At 50.8% G+C, this 18,441-nt stretch overlaps 5 protein-coding genes across 5 annotated transcripts, besides 1 other annotated feature; 3 read left to right on the forward strand and 2 right to left on the reverse strand.

The window, feature by feature from the left end:
• Positions 1 to 1,276: 1,276 nt before the first annotated feature.
• On the forward strand, positions 1,277 to 3,659 carry NFIA_018700 (AP-1 complex subunit gamma; the record flags this gene model as incomplete). The annotated part of the gene is made up of 3 exons (XM_001265065.1): positions 1,277 to 1,335; positions 1,398 to 3,510; positions 3,564 to 3,659. 3 exons carry the CDS (start codon positions 1,277 to 1,279, stop codon positions 3,657 to 3,659), a joined length of 2,268 nt encoding a protein of 755 aa, XP_001265066.1.
• A 1,235-nt stretch (positions 3,660 to 4,894) lies between these two features.
• On the reverse strand, positions 4,895 to 6,658 carry NFIA_018710 (DnaJ domain protein; the record flags this gene model as incomplete). Its single annotated transcript, XM_001265066.1, has 1 exon — positions 4,895 to 6,658. One exon carries the CDS (start codon positions 6,656 to 6,658, stop codon positions 4,895 to 4,897), a length of 1,764 nt encoding a protein of 587 aa, XP_001265067.1.
• Positions 6,659 to 7,365: 707 nt separating this feature from the next.
• Positions 7,366 to 7,390: a microsatellite.
• A 4,505-nt stretch (positions 7,391 to 11,895) lies between these two features.
• On the reverse strand, positions 11,896 to 12,916 carry NFIA_018720 (Ser/Thr protein phosphatase family protein; the record flags this gene model as incomplete). Its single annotated transcript, XM_001265067.1, has 2 exons — positions 11,896 to 12,656; positions 12,868 to 12,916. 2 exons carry the CDS (start codon positions 12,914 to 12,916, stop codon positions 11,896 to 11,898), a joined length of 810 nt encoding a protein of 269 aa, XP_001265068.1.
• A 1,066-nt stretch (positions 12,917 to 13,982) lies between these two features.
• NFIA_018730 (60S ribosomal protein uL13) lies at positions 13,983 to 14,957 on the forward strand (the record flags this gene model as incomplete). The annotated part of the gene is made up of 4 exons (XM_001265068.1): positions 13,983 to 14,003; positions 14,143 to 14,278; positions 14,434 to 14,746; positions 14,819 to 14,957. The coding sequence occupies 4 exons, from the start codon at positions 13,983 to 13,985 to the stop codon at positions 14,955 to 14,957; spliced, it is 609 nt and encodes a 202-aa protein (XP_001265069.1).
• A 993-nt stretch (positions 14,958 to 15,950) lies between these two features.
• On the forward strand, positions 15,951 to 17,950 carry NFIA_018740 (putative AMP-binding domain protein; the record flags this gene model as incomplete). Its single annotated transcript, XM_001265069.1, has 5 exons — positions 15,951 to 16,100; positions 16,189 to 16,384; positions 16,444 to 16,890; positions 16,951 to 17,580; positions 17,643 to 17,950. 5 exons carry the CDS (start codon positions 15,951 to 15,953, stop codon positions 17,948 to 17,950), a joined length of 1,731 nt encoding a protein of 576 aa, XP_001265070.1.
• Positions 17,951 to 18,441: the final 491 nt, after the last annotated feature.

An 18,441-nucleotide genomic window follows, 5' to 3' on the forward strand; every position in this document is an offset into this window, starting at 1 on the left:
GTTATGAAGGGCGTTATATATAATCAGAGTTCGGAACTTGATGGAAGGAGGAATTGACGATATGTGTCATGTGTATTGTTTGTGGATCCTATCAAGAACCACTGTTTGAGAGTCGAAACTTGAGTAAGGCTGATGATCTGCGCAGGGACCAACGAACGACAGGGAAAAGGGAGGGATTATTCGCATCCAAGAACCTCTCTAACGGATCGACCGGACTTCCAAGGCACAATGGACATCTGGATAGGCACTACGGCGTAGAGAGGCGTCAACAAAGCACCCAGGGCGCACGTCATAGCTTCATCGCCATCGTCACTAAAGTACTCCGTAAGGTAAAGGCACTGAGCCGGAGCCGTCCTCCGTATTCGTATGTCAATACCTAGTTAATAATATGCACATCCGGTGTCTTGTCAGACCCACGGAGCTGCCGTCGGCCGATCTCCGGTATTATTTTACAAGTCTGATACCTGTGTATTGTTTCCTGGAGACTGAGGCATCCATCAGTCAAAGTTGATGCCTGACTACCAAGGCCGCCCCACGGAGCTTATCACGGGACGGCACGTGACATACTCAGGGCACGAGGGACGCTAAGCCCGAACAAGAGGCTGCCAAGAGTGCCAGATCAAGCAAAGGACGGGCGAGGCTCGACATGGCTAACTAGAAGCGCAGCTATCAAAGAAGAAAGTCGTCGACTTCCATTCATCGATTTATCCCCGGGTAGTGCGTCGACAGGTTTCTTCGCCGCCCTCTCTTCCTCTCAGTTTTCCTGTCTCTTCTCTTATCGTCGCAACCCCCTACATCCTCCTATCTTCCTCCCCGTTCGGGGGTCCTTGCGACCGCCATGACATCCCGTATGTGTTTGCCCTCCGTGAACCCCCACCCACACCCCCTTTGAGCTGGCAACGGAATCACTAATCAATTCGTACCGCACATGCGGGCTCGAAACAGTCAAACAATTCATTCGGAATGTCCGATCGGCCAAGACGATTGCCGATGAACGAGCAGTGATTCAAAAAGAAAGTGCCGCTATTCGTGCGTCGTTCAGAGAAGAGAGCCATGATTCGGGAGTCCGGTCAGCATTATACACCACACCATACACCAGCACCTTTGATTTCAGTCGGACAACCAGCTCATCTATGATACTTGCAGGAGAAACAATGTCGCCAAACTACTTTATCTTTTCACCCTTGGGGAACGAACACACTTTGGTCAGATCGAATGCCTGAAACTGTTGGCGTCCCACCGATTCGCCGACAAGCGGCTGGGCTACCTGGGTACCATGTTGCTCCTGGATGAGAACCAGGAAGTGTTGACATTGGTGACCAACTCATTGAAGAAGTGGGTCTTCGTCTCAACATCTGCTTGCTGCTCTAGGAAGTGTCCTGGCTGACAGGATTCAGTGATCTCAACCATTCCAACCAGTATATCGTTGGTCTCGCGCTATGTGCCCTGGGTAACATCGCTTCCGTCGAGATGTCTCGAGATCTGTTCACCGAAGTCGAGTCCCTCCTCTCCACAGCCAATCCCTACATCCGGCGGAAGGCAGCATTATGTGCCATGCGTATCTGCCGTAAGGTGCCAGACTTGCAGGAACATTTCCTGGAGAAAGCCAAGGCCTTGTTATCGGATCGAAACCACGGCGTGCTGTTGTGCGGGTTGACCTTGGTAATAGACATGTGCGAGGCCGAGGAGGCCGAGGAAGGGCAAGAGGGCGTGATTGAGATGTTCCGGCCCTTGGTCCCCGGTCTTGTCCGGGCCTTGAAAGGACTGACGACCTCCGGTTACGCTCCCGAGCACGATGTCTCCGGCATCACGGACCCGTTCCTTCAGGTCAAGATACTTCGCTTATTGAAAGTACTCGGAAGAGGAGATGCAGCAACCAGCGAGTTGATCAACGACATTCTGGCCCAGGTGGCTACCAACACCGATTCTACCAAGAACGTGGGCAACGCTATCCTTTACGAGGCCGTCCTCACCATTCTTGACATTGAGGCCGACTCTGGTTTGCGGGTTTTGGGTGTCAATATTCTTGGAAAATTCCTTTCCAACAAAGATAACAACATTCGTTACGTTGCACTCAATACCCTGAATAAGGTGGTAGCGATCGAGCCGAATGCTGTTCAGAGACACCGCAACACCATCCTGGAATGTCTCCGTGACCCGGATATCAGCATCAGGCGACGAGCCCTCGACCTGAGCTTCATGCTGATCAATGAGTCGAACGTGCGTGTCCTTGTCCGGGAATTGCTCGCCTTCTTAGAGGTTGCCGACAACGAGTTCAAACCAGCCATGACAACCCAGATTGGTATCGCTGCTGACCGCTACGCCCCTAACAAGCGCTGGCATGTCGACACCATTCTGCGCGTCCTCAAGCTGGCCGGTGCGTACGTCAAGGAACAAATCCTGTCGTCTTTTGTGCGCTTGATCGCCACTACTCCGGAACTGCAGACGTACTGCGTGCAAAAGCTCTACACATCCCTGAAAGAGGATATCTCTCAAGAGGGGTTGACGCTTGCAGCAACTTGGGTCATTGGTGAATATGGTGACAGCTTGCTCCGTGGTGGTCAATATGAGGAGGAGGAACTCGTCAAGGAGGTCAAGGAAAGCGACATTGTTGACCTCTTCAACAATATTCTCAACAGCACCTACGCGACGCAGACTGTCGTTGAGTATATTACGACGGCATCGATGAAGCTCACGGTACGCATGACAGATCCTGCGCAGATAGAGCGTCTCCGGCGCTTCCTCAACAGCCGGACCGCCGATCTGAGCGTGGAAATTCAACAGCGCGCGGTCGAATATACTAACCTGTTCGGCTACGATCAAATCCGCAGAGGTGTGCTGGAACGGATGCCACCTCCCGAGATCCGCGAGGAACAGAGGGTTCTTGGCGCTCCCAGCAAGAAGCGCCAGAGTAAGCTGCTCAAAGACAAGTCGAAGAAGCCTGCCAAACAGGCCGAGCAGGACCTGCTCGTCGATCTCATGGGCGGCGCCGATGTTCCAGCAACGAGCCCGGCGGCCAATGGATCTCAGAACACGGCAGACCTACTTGCGGACATCCTCGGTGGAGACTCTGGCCTCTCTTCGCCCGCTCCGCAGGCTGCACACGCACCTGCCCAATCAGTCAACACGAGCGCCATCATGGACCTGTTCGGCTCAAACGGAGCGACCCCCTCACCACGCCCAGCGGAGCCGGCATCCGCATCTGTGGATATCCTTGGAGGGCTGGGATCCGCCCCATCCCCAGCACCATCCCCTTCGGCCGCAGCGGTTCATACAGCATACAACAAGAACGACCTTACTCTTACTTTGCAGGTACAGCGGGGTGGTAATGGGAATGCACAGATCCAGGCCCGTTTCCGCAACGTCTCCGACTTTAGTCAATTCTCCAATGTCGGCTTACAAGCCGCGGTGCCCAAAAGTCAACGGCTTCAACTCAGCGCGATCAACAAATCTGAGCTTTCTGCGGGAGACGAAGGCGTGCAGATGCTCAAGATTGCAGCCATTAGTGGTGTAAGTTTGTCGGCATCTTACAAGTCAACTCGTTGCTAACGATGTCATCATAGGCACTCCCACCCAAGCTCCGCCTTCGTCTCCGTGTTACATACTTAAAAGACAGGTCAGAGTCGGTGACGGATCAGGTCGACTGGTCCGAGCCTTGAAGCCTTGATGAGCAGCAGGAAACGTTGGATTCATGTTTATAGAAGACAGGCACATCAAATATTGACGCATTAATACCTCTGAAAGGCATTGCCACAGCATCCTCTAGCATGTTCAACTGTTGGTGGGCAAGATTATATTCTTTTTTTTCCATTGGAACTCTGGCCTACTTCTATTACACACATACCCTTCCATTGTGGTTCTTTTTCTTGCCATGTGATCTACCTACGCTTCGCCCATTGCGATCCACGTTTAGGATTAACTGAATATGATTTATTTACATCATTCATGAATCAATTCTGACCGTGGGATTCCCCGCCTTGTGGAAGCAGGTACCCTAGAGCTAAAATACAGGATTATCAAAATAAAAGCGCTTTCCCTAGTTGCCGCAGACAAAATGTCTTTGCCTTCCATGTTGCTAGTCAGTGGTCAGGAGGATCTCTCAGATAGGCAAAGCAGGATGATTACATATGATGTCATTGTCGTTTGCATGTTCTTATCATTAATCTGGGGTACATGAGATTTGTCAAGTTCGATCCACATGCTTAATGCTGTTTCTCCCTGAGGGGTAATAGAATGCAGAATTGATGTCATGGATCTTGCGCACAGGCACCAGCCAACCTTGGTTCCTGACAGGTTTCGTATTTGACTGCAACATGACGAATTTACAAAGTCTATGTGTCTTAATGAGATAGTAACATGAAGCAGGTCCACTGACCAGTGTTCAATTTGTGGCTGTCGTTGTATGTAATAAGTGCTGTTCTGTTCCTCCCAAGGTGATTCGTTAAATCGTCATCATAGATATCCATCGTTTGCTCCCCAGTAGTGGCCCCCAGTTCAGTATCATATCGGCTCAAATGCATCCAAGATCAATAGCAATCCGTACGCCAACAATGTGATGTGATCGATGTGATGGATAGAGTGAAATTCCAGTCTACCGCATGCGTGATGGTGTCATGTGTAAAAAGACTTCTGAAAAAAAAATATGGGCAAGAAGGATAAAGTGTGACAGAAAAATAAAGTCCAACGGGACTCTCACAAACGCTAAATAATGAGATACACCGGCATAAGAGGAGAGATCCATAGCGTCTAGAGCATCAGCGGAAAAATGGAGCCACCTAGAATGGAGTTGTGCAAGGACTTTCACCGCCCCACCGCAAGATTGCGAAAATGATAAGAATAAAAAAATGCTGCAACATGATATGGCTTCTGTCGTTATCGTGCTGTCGTGCATTCATTAAGCATAGGTGGACTGGCGCCGTGGCGCCGGTGGCTGACGATATTCGTCGTAATGCTGGCGAGGATAGGCATCTCGGGTGTAGACAACGTGCTCGGGCCTGATCTCGCGGACATACTTGATGTCCTTCTCCTTGGGATGCGCGCCATACTCGACTTCGCCGAAGAGTCTTGATGAGGACTGTCTAGAAGCACTCGGACGGGTGCTTTCGTGACGAGACGACGGTTCAGAAGGGTAGGCATAGGTCGTGCTACTCCGTACCGGTTTCGGTGCGGATCGAGTCGAGGTCGAAGGGCGTTCTGCGCGTGGCGGTGAGTACGCTCTCGTGTGTCTCGACGAGCTGGTGGGCGGCGGCGGCATGACCGGTTCGACCACAGCCGTGTCTTGCTCTTTGATCTTGTAGCGCGTGGAGGTCTTGGTAGGGCTATCCCCCGATGCCATTTCTGGAGTACCGGGGCTCGAATAGCCCGAATCATATCTCTCCACGCCCCGTGGCTTGACCGATGATCGAACCATGTTCAGGAGAACTTGTTCTACCCGACTAGGAGGCTCTCGTCTCGAACGAGACTGAGGTTGTGCACTCGATGCAGATCGCGAAGGTTGAAGAGACGGCCGGACGGTGCCAGAGGATACCTTGATACTCGGAGAAGTGGCAGCCGTTGGCATACTGGGTCTCTTGGTCTCGTAGCTGCGGGACTGAGACTCCAGATGTTCGTAGGATCCGTTGCGGGATGTTGAAGGGCGAACATCTTCCCGGCTCGAACGGCTGGAGCGGACGGGACGCCGAGACGTTGATGGCTCGGGGTCCGCAGACTCGTAGCCACGGTGGCGGACGGGTGAACGAGACGACCGACGTCTCCGATCGCTCTCCACGGGAGCAGCTTTGGAGCGAAGAATATAATCCTGTGCGGTTGTGTGTAATTTCTCGTGCTTGGAGTCCCATTCATCTGAATAGTCATCGTCGTCATCGTACCGTGCACGCTCGGCGCGACGGCTTGAATCAGTCGATTTAGTCTTTCTCGAGGCCGAGTCGCGACTCCTTCTCGACTCAGAAGGGCGCTTAACTTTAACTTTCACATAGATAGACGATGCGCTAGAAGTCGAAGCGTCGGAGTCATCTTCGGAGTCGTAGTACGGTCCCGCCCGTTCAAGCTTCTCGTAAGCTTCCCGCCGCCGTTCCTTGGTACGGTATTTGGCCCGACTGGTGTGGGTCGATTTAACGCTCTCGCGAGCCGTATCTTTCGCCGTGCGAAGATGATCGAGGGGAACCGCCTTGGACTTCTTCTTTTCCTCGGTCGGCTTCGTCCGTGGTCGTCGCCGTTCGAACTCGTCGTACTTCCGGGACATTGGGCGCGGCTCCTCGGTGAACCTATAATCATCTTCAAAGAAAGCCGCATCGGCCGGCTTTCTCTCTTCGTAGTATCGCCCATCGCGATACTCCCGGGAGGTACCACTACCGCGCGGGGACGAATATGGGTATGAGCCGCCAGAGGAGCCTTCGCGCGCCATCATTTCGCGCCGGAGTTCGGCCAGACGAACCTTTTGATCATATTTGATTCTCTTCGTCTCGTCGGAAAGAAGCTCGTAGGCCTGCTGTACTTGCTGGAACTCTTCTTGAGCTTTGCTGCGTTGAGACTCATCCTTCACCTTGTCCGGGTGGCACTTGAGAACCAGTTTCCGATGAGCGGACTTGATCTCAGCGAGAGTCGCATCCTTCTGAACTCCGAGGACAGCATATGGATCGATATCTGGTGTCGATAACATTATGTGAAGAAATCAACATTCGGTTGAAAAACATCAACAATGTGTGATGATTAGATGAAAAATATAAGACGGAGAAGAAAAAAGAAAAATAATTGATGTACCAGAGGCGAAATGGTGAGTTGATAAAGCAAAATGGTAGACACCGAAGGGGAGCGGTATGGAAGAGGCGAGAGGCGGTGGGAAAGCACGGGAGTGTACCTGGGCCGACCTAGGTACGGGTGGATAAGGTGGGCGGATGCAATGGGGTGACGACCGTGACGTGGGTTCTCGTGACGATCAATGGTTCATTAATCCAGTGTCCTGGCACAAGACACGACCAATTCATCTAAGAATGTCGGCGAAGACGGCAGAATGCTCCCAAAAGAATCATGTAATCTGGTATGAGAGAAATATATGCAGTGGGAAAGCGAGAGATCAGCAATAAGAATACTGCAAGGCAAAAGAACAACCCCGGGGAATCTGCCCTGAAAAGCACGACAGCCAGAAGACAATGATTGGAAGAGACCGCACTGATATAAAAACGGAGCCACTCTTGAATCAGGGGTGGATAGTTGGGTCTGGATTTCCGAAGTGTGTTTTTTCTCCGTCGTAGAAGAGGGTGTTTGATTTGTTGGTTAGATACTCCGTTGAAGGGGGCAAAATGTGGTACTGTAGCAGTGAAGCAGTGAACCGAGGGGCAAACCGGATGAGCAGTCGGTGCAAATCAGAATAATAATAATAATAATAACAATATCAAATCGGAGGAAAATTCAAAAAAGGCAATAAAGGAACAGGCACGAGAAAAAAGTTTGAATTGGACGGGATGAGGGCCAACACTGAAGGCCACAAGAACAGTATGGACTGCGCCACGCTTGGTTGTCGACGTCGGTGAAGTGGCACCACTCTTAGTCAGAATTGTAGATGAACAGCTCAAAGATGAATAAGATGAGTAATAATGAGAGTACTCTTAGTTATGATGATGATGACGATGGAATTGTTGTTGTTCTTGTTGATAAGTCAAGAAGAAACGAGGCGGAAGATGCTCGATGATGCCACAGGAAGTGGAGGAACAAATGAGATTCAATCGGGACACTTCCTCTGCAGGTTGGGTTGGAATGGGGTACGAATCTGGTGAACGAGAATGAGAATGACAATGCGATAATGGTGTTGGTGTTGGCACTTTGGAAGATGCAGCGCTCTTGGTAGATAGAAATTATGTAGTAGTTGAAAAGACTACGCATAAAAGAGCGAGCGTGTCCCTGGGGTCGTCTCCTTCTAAGTATCCAGCTGATTCTCTTCTTTTGCTGTTTCTGGTTGCCAGGGAAAGGATTATCTCAATTCGAATTAGCGGTCAAAAAGTGGGCGGAGTAGCTGGAAAGTGGATAGATCGATTAATTGGCAGATAATTAGTATCGAAGACGAGGAGAAGTAGAGGACGAAAGTGAAACCACGTTTAGGGACCCGCTTGGTGTCGCTCAGAGTTGGTTTGTTGGAGACTCCGATGAAGTGGAGGATATTTGATAGTAGTAATGATAATGACAATCAGCGAGGGCAATTGGAGAAGGGCTCGACGATTCTTATGGAGCAGCCGTGTATTTAATAAGGATGAAGGGATATATAGCTAGTCTAGAAGAGAATCATCTATGTTTGATATCAAAAAGAATCAATCGACTAGAGTGCGGTTGCTAGAGCTCCTAAGAAGGATGCTCCAGGTACCAGTCCTGTGAATGGGAATCAGGAACAGGTGTGATACAAATAGTCAGCCATGAATCAGGCTGGAAAGAATGATCAATGATTGACGATGCGGTGCGCTAACAGGGACTCAGCAACAGCCCTGTGCTTGCTTGCTACACTACATGGTTGTTGGAGATGCTCATCCTAGGGAGTATCACTATCACCCCGTGAGCAGCAAGCAGTAGTAGTTAGTTAGTATATTTGACGAAGAGCATACCCTTTATGCCAATAAGAGCAGCAGTGAGCCTTCTGCTCGCCTTATTTTACTCACGCCTAGTATTGAATAAACTCAGCTTCTCGCTCCAGCTTTAGGGGGAGGGAGGTCTGCAGGACAACAGAAAATGGGAATACCTCCTCTTTGGTTTGAGAATCCACCTAATCCCGATGATCCTTGAGTGTACTCCGTACAGTACTGACATTTCTTTGGCAGATGAGCAGCCAGCCAACAGCAGTGCAACCGTCATCAGCCAAAGCTTGCGGGGCAATTTCAGAGTACCCCTCCATGCTTCATCATGACTGGATGGTGTGCTATCTGAACATGAACTAATCAGCTTCCAGGAGACAACACCTCCAATATGCAGTCTGACCACCGCTATCCTCTCAGAGGACTCTGTTGTAGCCATGTCCTGCAAAGGGAACGATGAACAGAAAACCCCGCACTAGTATTTTGGCGCCGGCTGTGACTGACTGGCTGCCACACTGGCCACACTTCGTATGTCCTCGACTTTTTGCCCGACGATCTCTCCTCCTTATAGGCTGACAGAGTGCCATCACCTTCGCCTTTGCCGGGGGTCGACATACAGATCCAATCACATCGCCGATAGGCCCTGTTTTTTAATGGTCCGCCTCTCTGCATCTTGCCTCACCCATTGCAGGTGGTTGCTGCAGTCGCGGTCTAGAATTGGCTCACGCACCTGGTTCCCCTCGGCTCTCGTCCCACAATACGGAGGACAGAGACAGGTTCGTCATTCCCCTTAATTTTCCTTTTCAGGAGCTTCTGTACTCTTGCGCCGTATTCGCTAGCCAGGAGTAGTGGAGCATTAGAGATCACGTCTCTCATGTGCGGAGTTAGTTTTACATGCGACCTTTGTATTCAGGAACACCGAATTATCGTTGGCTGATGTCTCCAACGAATCCACGGCTACAACCCTCATCGATCCGATCCTCGCTCGCGTGAAAATGGTCCCGTGGGTGGCTCCCGGCCGGTTCCGTGACACTTCCGCCGAAGGCAGTACCTGAGTCCTGGGATGCCCATGAGAATGGTGTTTTTCTCTCATAGTTTGGACAACTCGATGGTCCTAGAATGAACAGCTAATTTTAGATTCGGCTCAATCACATTCATAGCATTAGGCTTCCAGCGACCCATTGAGGCGAACAGGATGAAAGGAAGAACGGATAAACAGCCTTTGATGTGGCTGACACCTCCAAAAAGCTCGAACCACAGCGTAATCTGACAGGACCGACCGGGGCCTGATGATGGCTGACACCCTACTTGGCGAGCTGGCCTATCGCATCCCTGTTGTGACCGTGTGCCATCCCCAGAGCCCTGAGCGCTGTCGAAACATGAAGTGGACGCTTCTGGAAGCATAATTGGTTCCTGGGATAGTCATCTGCACAGGAGGTCCGTCCCAGAAACGAGCCAACCATCGGCACGCTCTTGCCATGCTGTGATGATTGCCCCGGCATTAGCCTGCATGGCTAGTGCTTCATCTTCCCTGCTCGAGCATACCCAGTCACTGGCTCAGGCGCCCATCACACCGGTGAGTGAGCATAATGGCAATGTCACATTTCCGGGTGTGTGTGAGGTATCTTATCCACCAAGTGACCGACGGCAACGGTGCGAAGCTGTCACAGAGGCCCAGAGTCTATCTAAACGCTGGATTCAGAACAATAGGTACTAGTGGCTGACCATGTGGTCTGTAGTTTCTTCAGTCTCCGCTTGTATCGTTTCGACGATCATCAACCGATAGATACGGGATAGTGAATGGCTTTAATGAATTACCAATATGTACACTGTACATATGATCTCCTTGCTTTTACAATGTGCTACTTTCTTGCAAGGAAAATCAACTGCGCTGCCTGCACGACAATTAGGAGATTCATGGCTTGCCGCATCAGAGTCAAATTGTGGGGTACTACAAGGCGCAGTAAACAGTAACCACCTAGAAATAGAACATATCCAGGCACTGACAGCATTTACCCAAACAAGCGTTCCTCCGAACATCGCAGCTACCACCAGCAGCGATTTACTGCAGGCAGCGTAGTTTTCGTACGGAGTAGACAACTAGACTAAGCAACGGGTACGGGTACGGAGGACAGAGCCCTACAGCCACAACTCCCACTAGAGACATCTCCCGATCTGGCCAGGCGCATCTAACCTATCTTATCAATTGGCGGCTAGTTATCCAGCATCGAGATCTTCCTCCACTTGGAACAATCAGAGTCAAGGACTCAAAAAGTCCGAGTTCTTAGTCTCGACCCACTCGGGAGCGATTGATTAATTCGAGGTTAGCGCGCCAACCCTAGCAGGTGGCGCTGACCGCGATACTGATGGAAATTGGAAACTGGAACAGACGCCGACTACCGATACGGAGTACTCAGCTACGTCCACGCCTTTATGCTCAGCAGTCGGCATTCCCACAGGTTGGTTACGTACTGCTGAGAACAATTCTTTATGGCTGAAGCTGAATGTTTAGATAAGATCTTAGCTGCTGATGGAACCTCAGCTATGGGACTTAGTCATAATGAGTCGAGGTTTGTCATAAAAGAAACTGCCTTTTAAGAACTTCCTATTTTCACGCTGTATTTCTCTGCGAGGCCTGACAGTAGGCCTGACGGCCGCCTGAGAAATCTAGGACCTTGCGACGACTAGACACAACCTTCGTGGTCTTTTCGTGAGATCATATTGACATCGTCAACTACAAAGCATCTGCTTCTGGCAGAAGATCAAGCTATCACCGCGCTAGATTTCCTCCGCCATTCATAAGGCAGTAACAAGCGCTCTTCTCGGTTGTGAGGTTGGGTATGGTGAACCTTAAGCTGGTGACATTGCTCGATCAGGTGATGGAGGGGTCTTGCGGATGACCTTTGGGCCTTTGTCTAGTGTTAATAATGTTCATCGGGTAGGGAGTCGTTTGATCAGGTTTCTGTAAACGACCATGGTGTGATGAGACGGTGCTCTGGTTCGCGATTTTCAAATCCTCGCTTGCCAATGGGGGTGCGGGGGGTGATGACCCGGTGCTCGACGAATATCGTGGTCAAGGGTGTAATCTATCTAACATCTTGAAGAAATGATGTAATGGAGATAACCCCAGACATTGCTGCGCTTGCCATAGTGTCATTGAGCCCATCATGGCAGCTATGCACCACCCAGAGATGTAGTCTATCTATTCGCCGACTGTAGGTCAGAGCTCCATCGTCCGTTGCGAGCCGCAAAGAGCATACCAGTTCAAAGAGCGACGACAGCCTCACACCGGACTACTTGATAGATATGCCAAAGCTTCAAATTTTGTAAGTTTACTGGGCTACTCAGGCTCTGACCAAGTCGGCAGCTCCAGGTCAACTACAATAGGAGGATGGAATTTTTTGCCTCCTCGGTGCGGCCATTTGCTTGTCACGATAGCGGCGTTGGCAATGCACGTCTCCTTTCTTCGGAGATGGATTTCACCACTGCGAGTGTCCTCGACCAAACTAGAACGAAGCGAAAAAGGCGTATTTTGACTCTGCTGCGGACTGTTGGGCATCATGGATGTTGAGGCTGTGATTGAGGGCAGCAGTAGGGCATTCTGCGACGGCGTGAATGATGCCGTCGGCAAATCTGGATTCGCCTGGACAGAGTAGCCATCATTGTCTAGACGCTCGGCCTTTTTGCCCGTTAGATCAACTAGGTTTTGCTTCTTGCTTTCTCGAGGAGGCAAGACACCTCGCATAACCTGATGCTCGGTTTGTTCCGGTCCGGCCTTGGTTGACGATGGTGAGGCCCATTTGACCCTCTCATAGCCCCGCGCCTCATGTACATGACCGCAAACGGCAAGAAGAGGTCTCACCTTGCTCAATGCCTGACGCAGGGCATTGCACCCGACGGGCTCGCCAGTGCTCAGGCTGTCACAGTGAGAATGAGGCGGCGTGTGTGTGATGACAATGTCAGCGTCCAATGGAATCTGCCCCCAGAGCGCACCAGCGTCGGCCGACTCGTATCCGAATGCCCAGTTTCCAGTGAACTGGGAGTAGGGCGAGCCAAAGACTTTAAATATGGTCTTGGGGCCGTCGGCCCGGGTCAAGCGGACTAGTGCTGACTGATGCTGAAGAAATACTACCGAGGGTGAACCTGTCCTCACAACTTCCATGCATTGCTCAGAGTTTTCTAGATGCTGATTATGGAAGGTCGATCCGTATTTAGCATAAAAGCTTGCGTCTAACGTAATATCATGATTGCCTGGACAGGTGTGCTAATCAGTAAACACGCACACATTACCGCGTGCTCCAAGCAGACTAACCGCAGACAACTATCTTGACCTCATAGTCGGCCTTGGAAATCCATTCCATCGTTTTGCGCAGCTCGCATAGACTGCCTCGGTTCGTAAGATCTCCCGCGTGGATCAAGACATCGCCTGCTGGTAGCTTGAACCCTGCTTCTGATGGCGCGTATCCGTGCGTGTCAGACACACAAACAAAGCGCGTTTTTCGAAGCCTCATCAGTCGTCTAAGGCTGTAAACAAGCCTGCTTTGTTGTCATTCGACGCTGCAACAAGGCTGCCAGAGACTGTTCAGAGCTGGAAATAACGTAGCAGGAGGTCGGCTGGGTCGTACATAGCGACCGCGAATCGAATGACTCATACAAGGTTCGAAGTGGGCTTCCAGACAACGAGGACTAGTAGACCATAAAGCGAGTTGAGGATGAATACCTATGACCTTTGTCCGAAATTCAACCTCGGAAGTCGTAATATGAGAACAGCTAAGTATACGTCGACCAATCTTGGCCAACATGAACCGTTGAAACTTCTATCATGCCAAGAAATGTCATGGAATTTGATCGGTAGCCGATCGTTGATTCACTATCTTAGTCAATAGGTAGTACCAGGAGCTATGTCCGTAAGATCATAAGGCTGTCAATGTCATTTCATTGATCACATTTGAAGTCGCGATGTAAGGCTCTAGATTCACGCCGGAGTCGGCCTGCCGAGTGAAGATATTGACATCACCGGCGACAATCCACGGAGTAGATAAACCACAATCAATGAAAGACAACTAAATGCTCCTTTTCGGTGGAACAGTCTGAGACTGGCCTATCAAGAAACAATTTGTCTTTTGGACCCAGAAAGCGTCAAACTGGGCTGGAATTGACCGGAGGGGCAAAGGAGGTGGTTCACGTGATCTTGAGCCACGGGATTGGACCGGGTTAGGGCTGTGGCCCTCAAATGACCTTTCCACACAAAGGGTAGTAGCTTCGCTTAGCGATCTAACCTGCGAACCCATCCGACTCCGTTGTGTGCGTTGAACTCGACCACAACGACAACAACCGCCGACAACATACATCCCAAGGGAGTATCCTAGAGCAGCGCTCTTCCTTTCGCTGGATATTTTCCTTTTGAAACGGTGACAGAAGAGCAGGATGTCCTCCACCGAGCCAGTCGTGCGTACCCCCCTTTCACCTGCAGACCGCCAAAAAGCCTTGTCGTCTTGTGTGCTTTGGAGATTTCAAGGACGGGAGACATTACGGGCTATGTTATCTACAATTACAGTGATCGCTGACTTGTGCTGGGAATTTACAGGTCGTCATTGACGGCAAGGGACACCTTCTTGGTCGCCTGGCCAGCACTGTTGCTAAGCAGCTGCTTAACGGCCAGAAGATCGTCGTTGTGAGATGTGAAGCCCTCAACATCTCCGGCGAGTTCTTCCGTGCGAAGCGTACGTTATCCGATTCGTTTTTTCATCCCTTTTGAAGGCGCAAGAGGAGGGTGGAGCAGAGATATACCGAGACTTGGGGACAATTGGAAATGTTGCGACCGTTTGACGCTGGTTCGGAGCAAAGAGCTGACATTCGCCCACTTCTGATGATATAGTGAAGTACCACGCCTACCTTCGCAAGATGACTCGTTACAACCCCACTCGTGGTGGTCCCTTCCACTTCCGTGCCCCCTCCCGCATCTTCTACAAGGCCGTCCGCGGAATGATCCCCCACAAGACCCCCCGTGGTGCTGCTGCTCTGGAGAGACTCAAGGTCTTCGAGGGTGTTCCTCCCCCCTACGACAAGAAGAAGCGCGTCGTCGTTCCCCAGGCTCTGCGTGTTCTCAGACTCCGCCCCGGCCGCAAGTACTGCACCGTCGGTAGACTCAGCCACGAGGTTGGCTGGAAGTACCAGGACGTTGTTGCCAGGTGTGTATCCATCGCTTTGGATTATTGGTTTTTCTGGTGTTATGGACATGGCTAATGGATGATTCTTTTCAGACTTGAGGAGCGGAGAAAGGTTAAGAGCAGTGCATACTACGAGCGCAAGAAGGCCGCTCGCCGCCAGCTCGTCCAGGCCCAGAAGTCGGCGAGCGTCGACGACAAGACCAAGAGCCAGCTTGCTGAGTACGGATATTAGATACCTCGTTGCGCGGTTGGTTGCTTGTCTCAGTGATGGGTTGGGTTGGGATCGCAAACGGTTTATCTTTCAGCGAAGTTGGACGGCAAACCGATCGACCTTTTTTCCCTTGTCCCTACCTCATCATGCATTACCACAAATGTTCATGTTGTGACGGACATGGAGGCTACAGGAACCGATTTCATATTCAAAAGTAAAAAATACGGAGTCGCTTGGGAGGAAAGGTTGTTCAAAATAGCTGACCGTTATTTCGCGCCGTCGCGGTTTAATCCAAAGTTTTCTCGAGTTAAGAATGACTCTCATGACCATTGACAATGCTCGTTTCCGTCCTTTGTTTGTTTCATTCATCGTTCATTTGACTGTAAGACTTGATCCTATGTATGTCAATGAGCGTAGTCTGTTAGCGGTCGGTTCCTATTATGCCTCAGTCTCAGGATCGAACGTCCGAGCTATCAATAACCAGCCTCGGATATTACGGGCATACGGAGTGCGGACCGAGTGCGGATCATATGGGTAGTCGGTAGATGGATTCTGGGTGTGCTTTAGAAGTCTGTGGCCTAGGGTGGTTTGTTACCCTGAGTGGTTCAAGATACGCAAAGGATAGCCGGGATAGACTTCTCATTACGAAAAATAAGACGTGGCTGTCCCAATAACGATAATTGAGTTCTTATATCATTCTCCTTTTAAGATATTCATATTTTACTTGTACCGAAAGTAATTGGACAACAAACGAGGCATGTGGAAGAGTCGCCCGCGTCCCGCTTGGTAGGGTGCGGGTAAGTCAAACTTCTCCGCGGTCCAAAGCAGTCTAGCAGCCGATCATTCCCCGCATTTTATCTCCAATTCGGCTCTTGTTGTATGGTGCTCCCCTTGTTTCCGCGAACCCCAAACACCTGCAATAATTATATACACCTGGGGAGTACTTGGCTTCTTGTACCTTAGATTCATGAATCTGGACTCTTTTGTTTGGTTACCGCTACCGAGCCCTTAGTCATGTCATCTGTCAAGACTCGCTTGTCGGGTCTACTGGGCCATCTTGCGTCCCCCGAAGTTAAGGATCACCCTGCTCCGCAACATCGCATCAACTACCATACGCTCTCGCCCACATTCTTCTTGCCCCGTGCTGCGGCAATTGAACCTGATGTGAGACTTTCTGTTCTCTGCGCTGCTTTTGTACAAAGCAACTGTTTTGGTTTCAGTGAACTAACTGGCGAAAACCATTGGCTGATAGGCTGAAGCTATCTACCATGTCACTGCAAACAATCAGGTTCTGCGGAGGACGTATATAGAGACTGCAGATCGGGCTAGAGGCCTTGCATACTATCTCAAGAAGCATGGGTTCAAGCGGGTTGGCATTCTGTGTCCGAACACCCCTGCCTTCCTGGAGTCAATCTTTGGGATAGCTGCTGCTGGAGCAGTGAACATTGGTAAGGGCGAGATCCTTTCCTCATTGCCTGCAGCAGAGGTTGACGTTGACACCAACTAGCTGTTAATTACCGACTCAAGGAAGATGATATCGCCTATATCTTCACGCACTCGGATGCCGAGGTCATCATTGTGGACAAAGAATATCTACCATTACTGCAGGCATATCGAGCAGCAAAGCCAGACATTCCCGTCATAGTCGACACGGATACAGATGCTACAGAAGGCCAACTCTCCGGTCCATTTGACGAGGCTGTTTTACTAGGTCTCAAGTATGACGCTGACACAGGCGCAAAGGGCTGGGATGGGCTGGAAAGCCAGGCTGCTTCCGAAGACGATGTCATTGCCCTTGCTTATACCAGTGGCACAACAGCCCGCCCCAAAGGCGTCGAGTTTACTCACCGTGGCTGCTACCTAGCTGCCCTGGCCAACGTGATCGAGTCTGGCCTGAATTTTCAACAAGGTCGCTGCCGTTATCTATGGACTTTACCTATGTTTCATGCAATGGGTTAGTTATATGCTCAGCTCCGGCATCGTTAGCCTGTTGTCATCCGGCTAACTCTTCCAGGCTGGACATTTCCCTGGGCAGTGACCGCCGTCCGTGGCACCCATTACTGCCTGCGAAAGATCGACTATCCGGAGATTTGGAGATTGCTGAAGCAAGAACACATCACCCATTTCAACGCGGCTCCAACGGTGAATACCTTGCTGTGTGCTGCCAACGAGGCCGGGCGACTTCCTCGGCCGGTCCAAGTTACCGTGGCGGCCAGCCCACCCACCCCACATCTCTTTGAGCAGATGACCAACCTGAACTTGCACCCAGTGCATGTGTACGGAATGACGGAGACATATGGACCGATTACCAAAGGGTACTACATGCCTCAATGGGATCAACTGCCGGCGGAAGAGAAATACAAGAAGATGGCAAGACAAGGACATGGCTTCGTGACTAGTTTGCCCGTTCGGGTTATCAAGACGGATGTCCCAGAAGGAACCATTATTGACGTCCAGCGGGATGGCAAAGAGATAGGAGAGATCGCCTTTGTTGGCAACATCTGCTCCCGAGGCTACTACAAAGACCCCGAGGCCACGCGAAAGCTCTTCGCGGGGGGCGTCTTGCACTCCGGGGATCTGGCGGTCTGGCACCCAGATGGAGCCGTCCAAATCTTGGACCGAGCAAAGGACATCATCATCAGCGGTAGGCAATATCTGTCCTCCTTTTTTTGCTCATTCATCGCAATGCTGACCATGACTGAGCAGGAGGCGAGAACATATCATCCGTTGCTCTCGAGTCGATGCTCGTTACCCATCCCGACATCCTCGAAGCTGGTGTCGTGGCGGTCCCGGACGCACATTGGGGGGAGCGACCCAAGGCATTTGTGACTGTGAAGCAGGGGAAGCAGATCGATGGGAAAGAAGTGATCGCGTGGGCCAAGAAACACAGTGCGATCAGCAAGTTCATGGTCCCACGGGAGGTGGAAGTGGTGGCGGAGCTTCCGAAGACGAGTACGGGGAAGGTCAGGAAGAATGTCCTTCGAGAATGGGCAAAAGGGGGAAGTCGGACATGACCAGTGTCGGCTGAAGTAGAATCTCGTTGAGAATACGAGATTGCGAGTGCTGTTGAGGGTATCCATGGGTCTGCCCCTTTCTGGTGGCAGACACTAAATCGAGACATTTTTCCCACTATCGACACTAATCTTCTATGGGACCCACTGCTGCCAAGCCTGTGATGGCATGCGATGATGCGAACTTGCAAGATGCATCCCAAGTATTGGATCATCTCGATAATGAGAGGGAGTAGTGAAGATGGATATCATGGTTGATGGGAAGTGTCTAGAAGGTTGCCTTCAGTAAGGCCAATCGCTTCATGTTGCCATCGCCAATAAATATTGGGGTTTGCGGTGATCAGTATTCTCAGTGATGTATTTTTGGATCCAGGATTTGTACATGTCAATCCCAAGGACCTTGTGTATAAGTGTATATATATTAAGGAGGGACTGTGAAGGCCACCATCTAGGTACTATTTTCTGCCAGCCAATCGGTGCGCAAAACAAGCGGT

This window comes from Aspergillus fischeri, genomic scaffold (genome assembly GCF_000149645.3).
Source record: "Aspergillus fischeri NRRL 181 1099437636249 genomic scaffold, whole genome shotgun sequence".
NCBI classification, from domain to species: Eukaryota; Fungi; Ascomycota; class Eurotiomycetes; order Eurotiales; family Aspergillaceae; genus Aspergillus; species Aspergillus fischeri.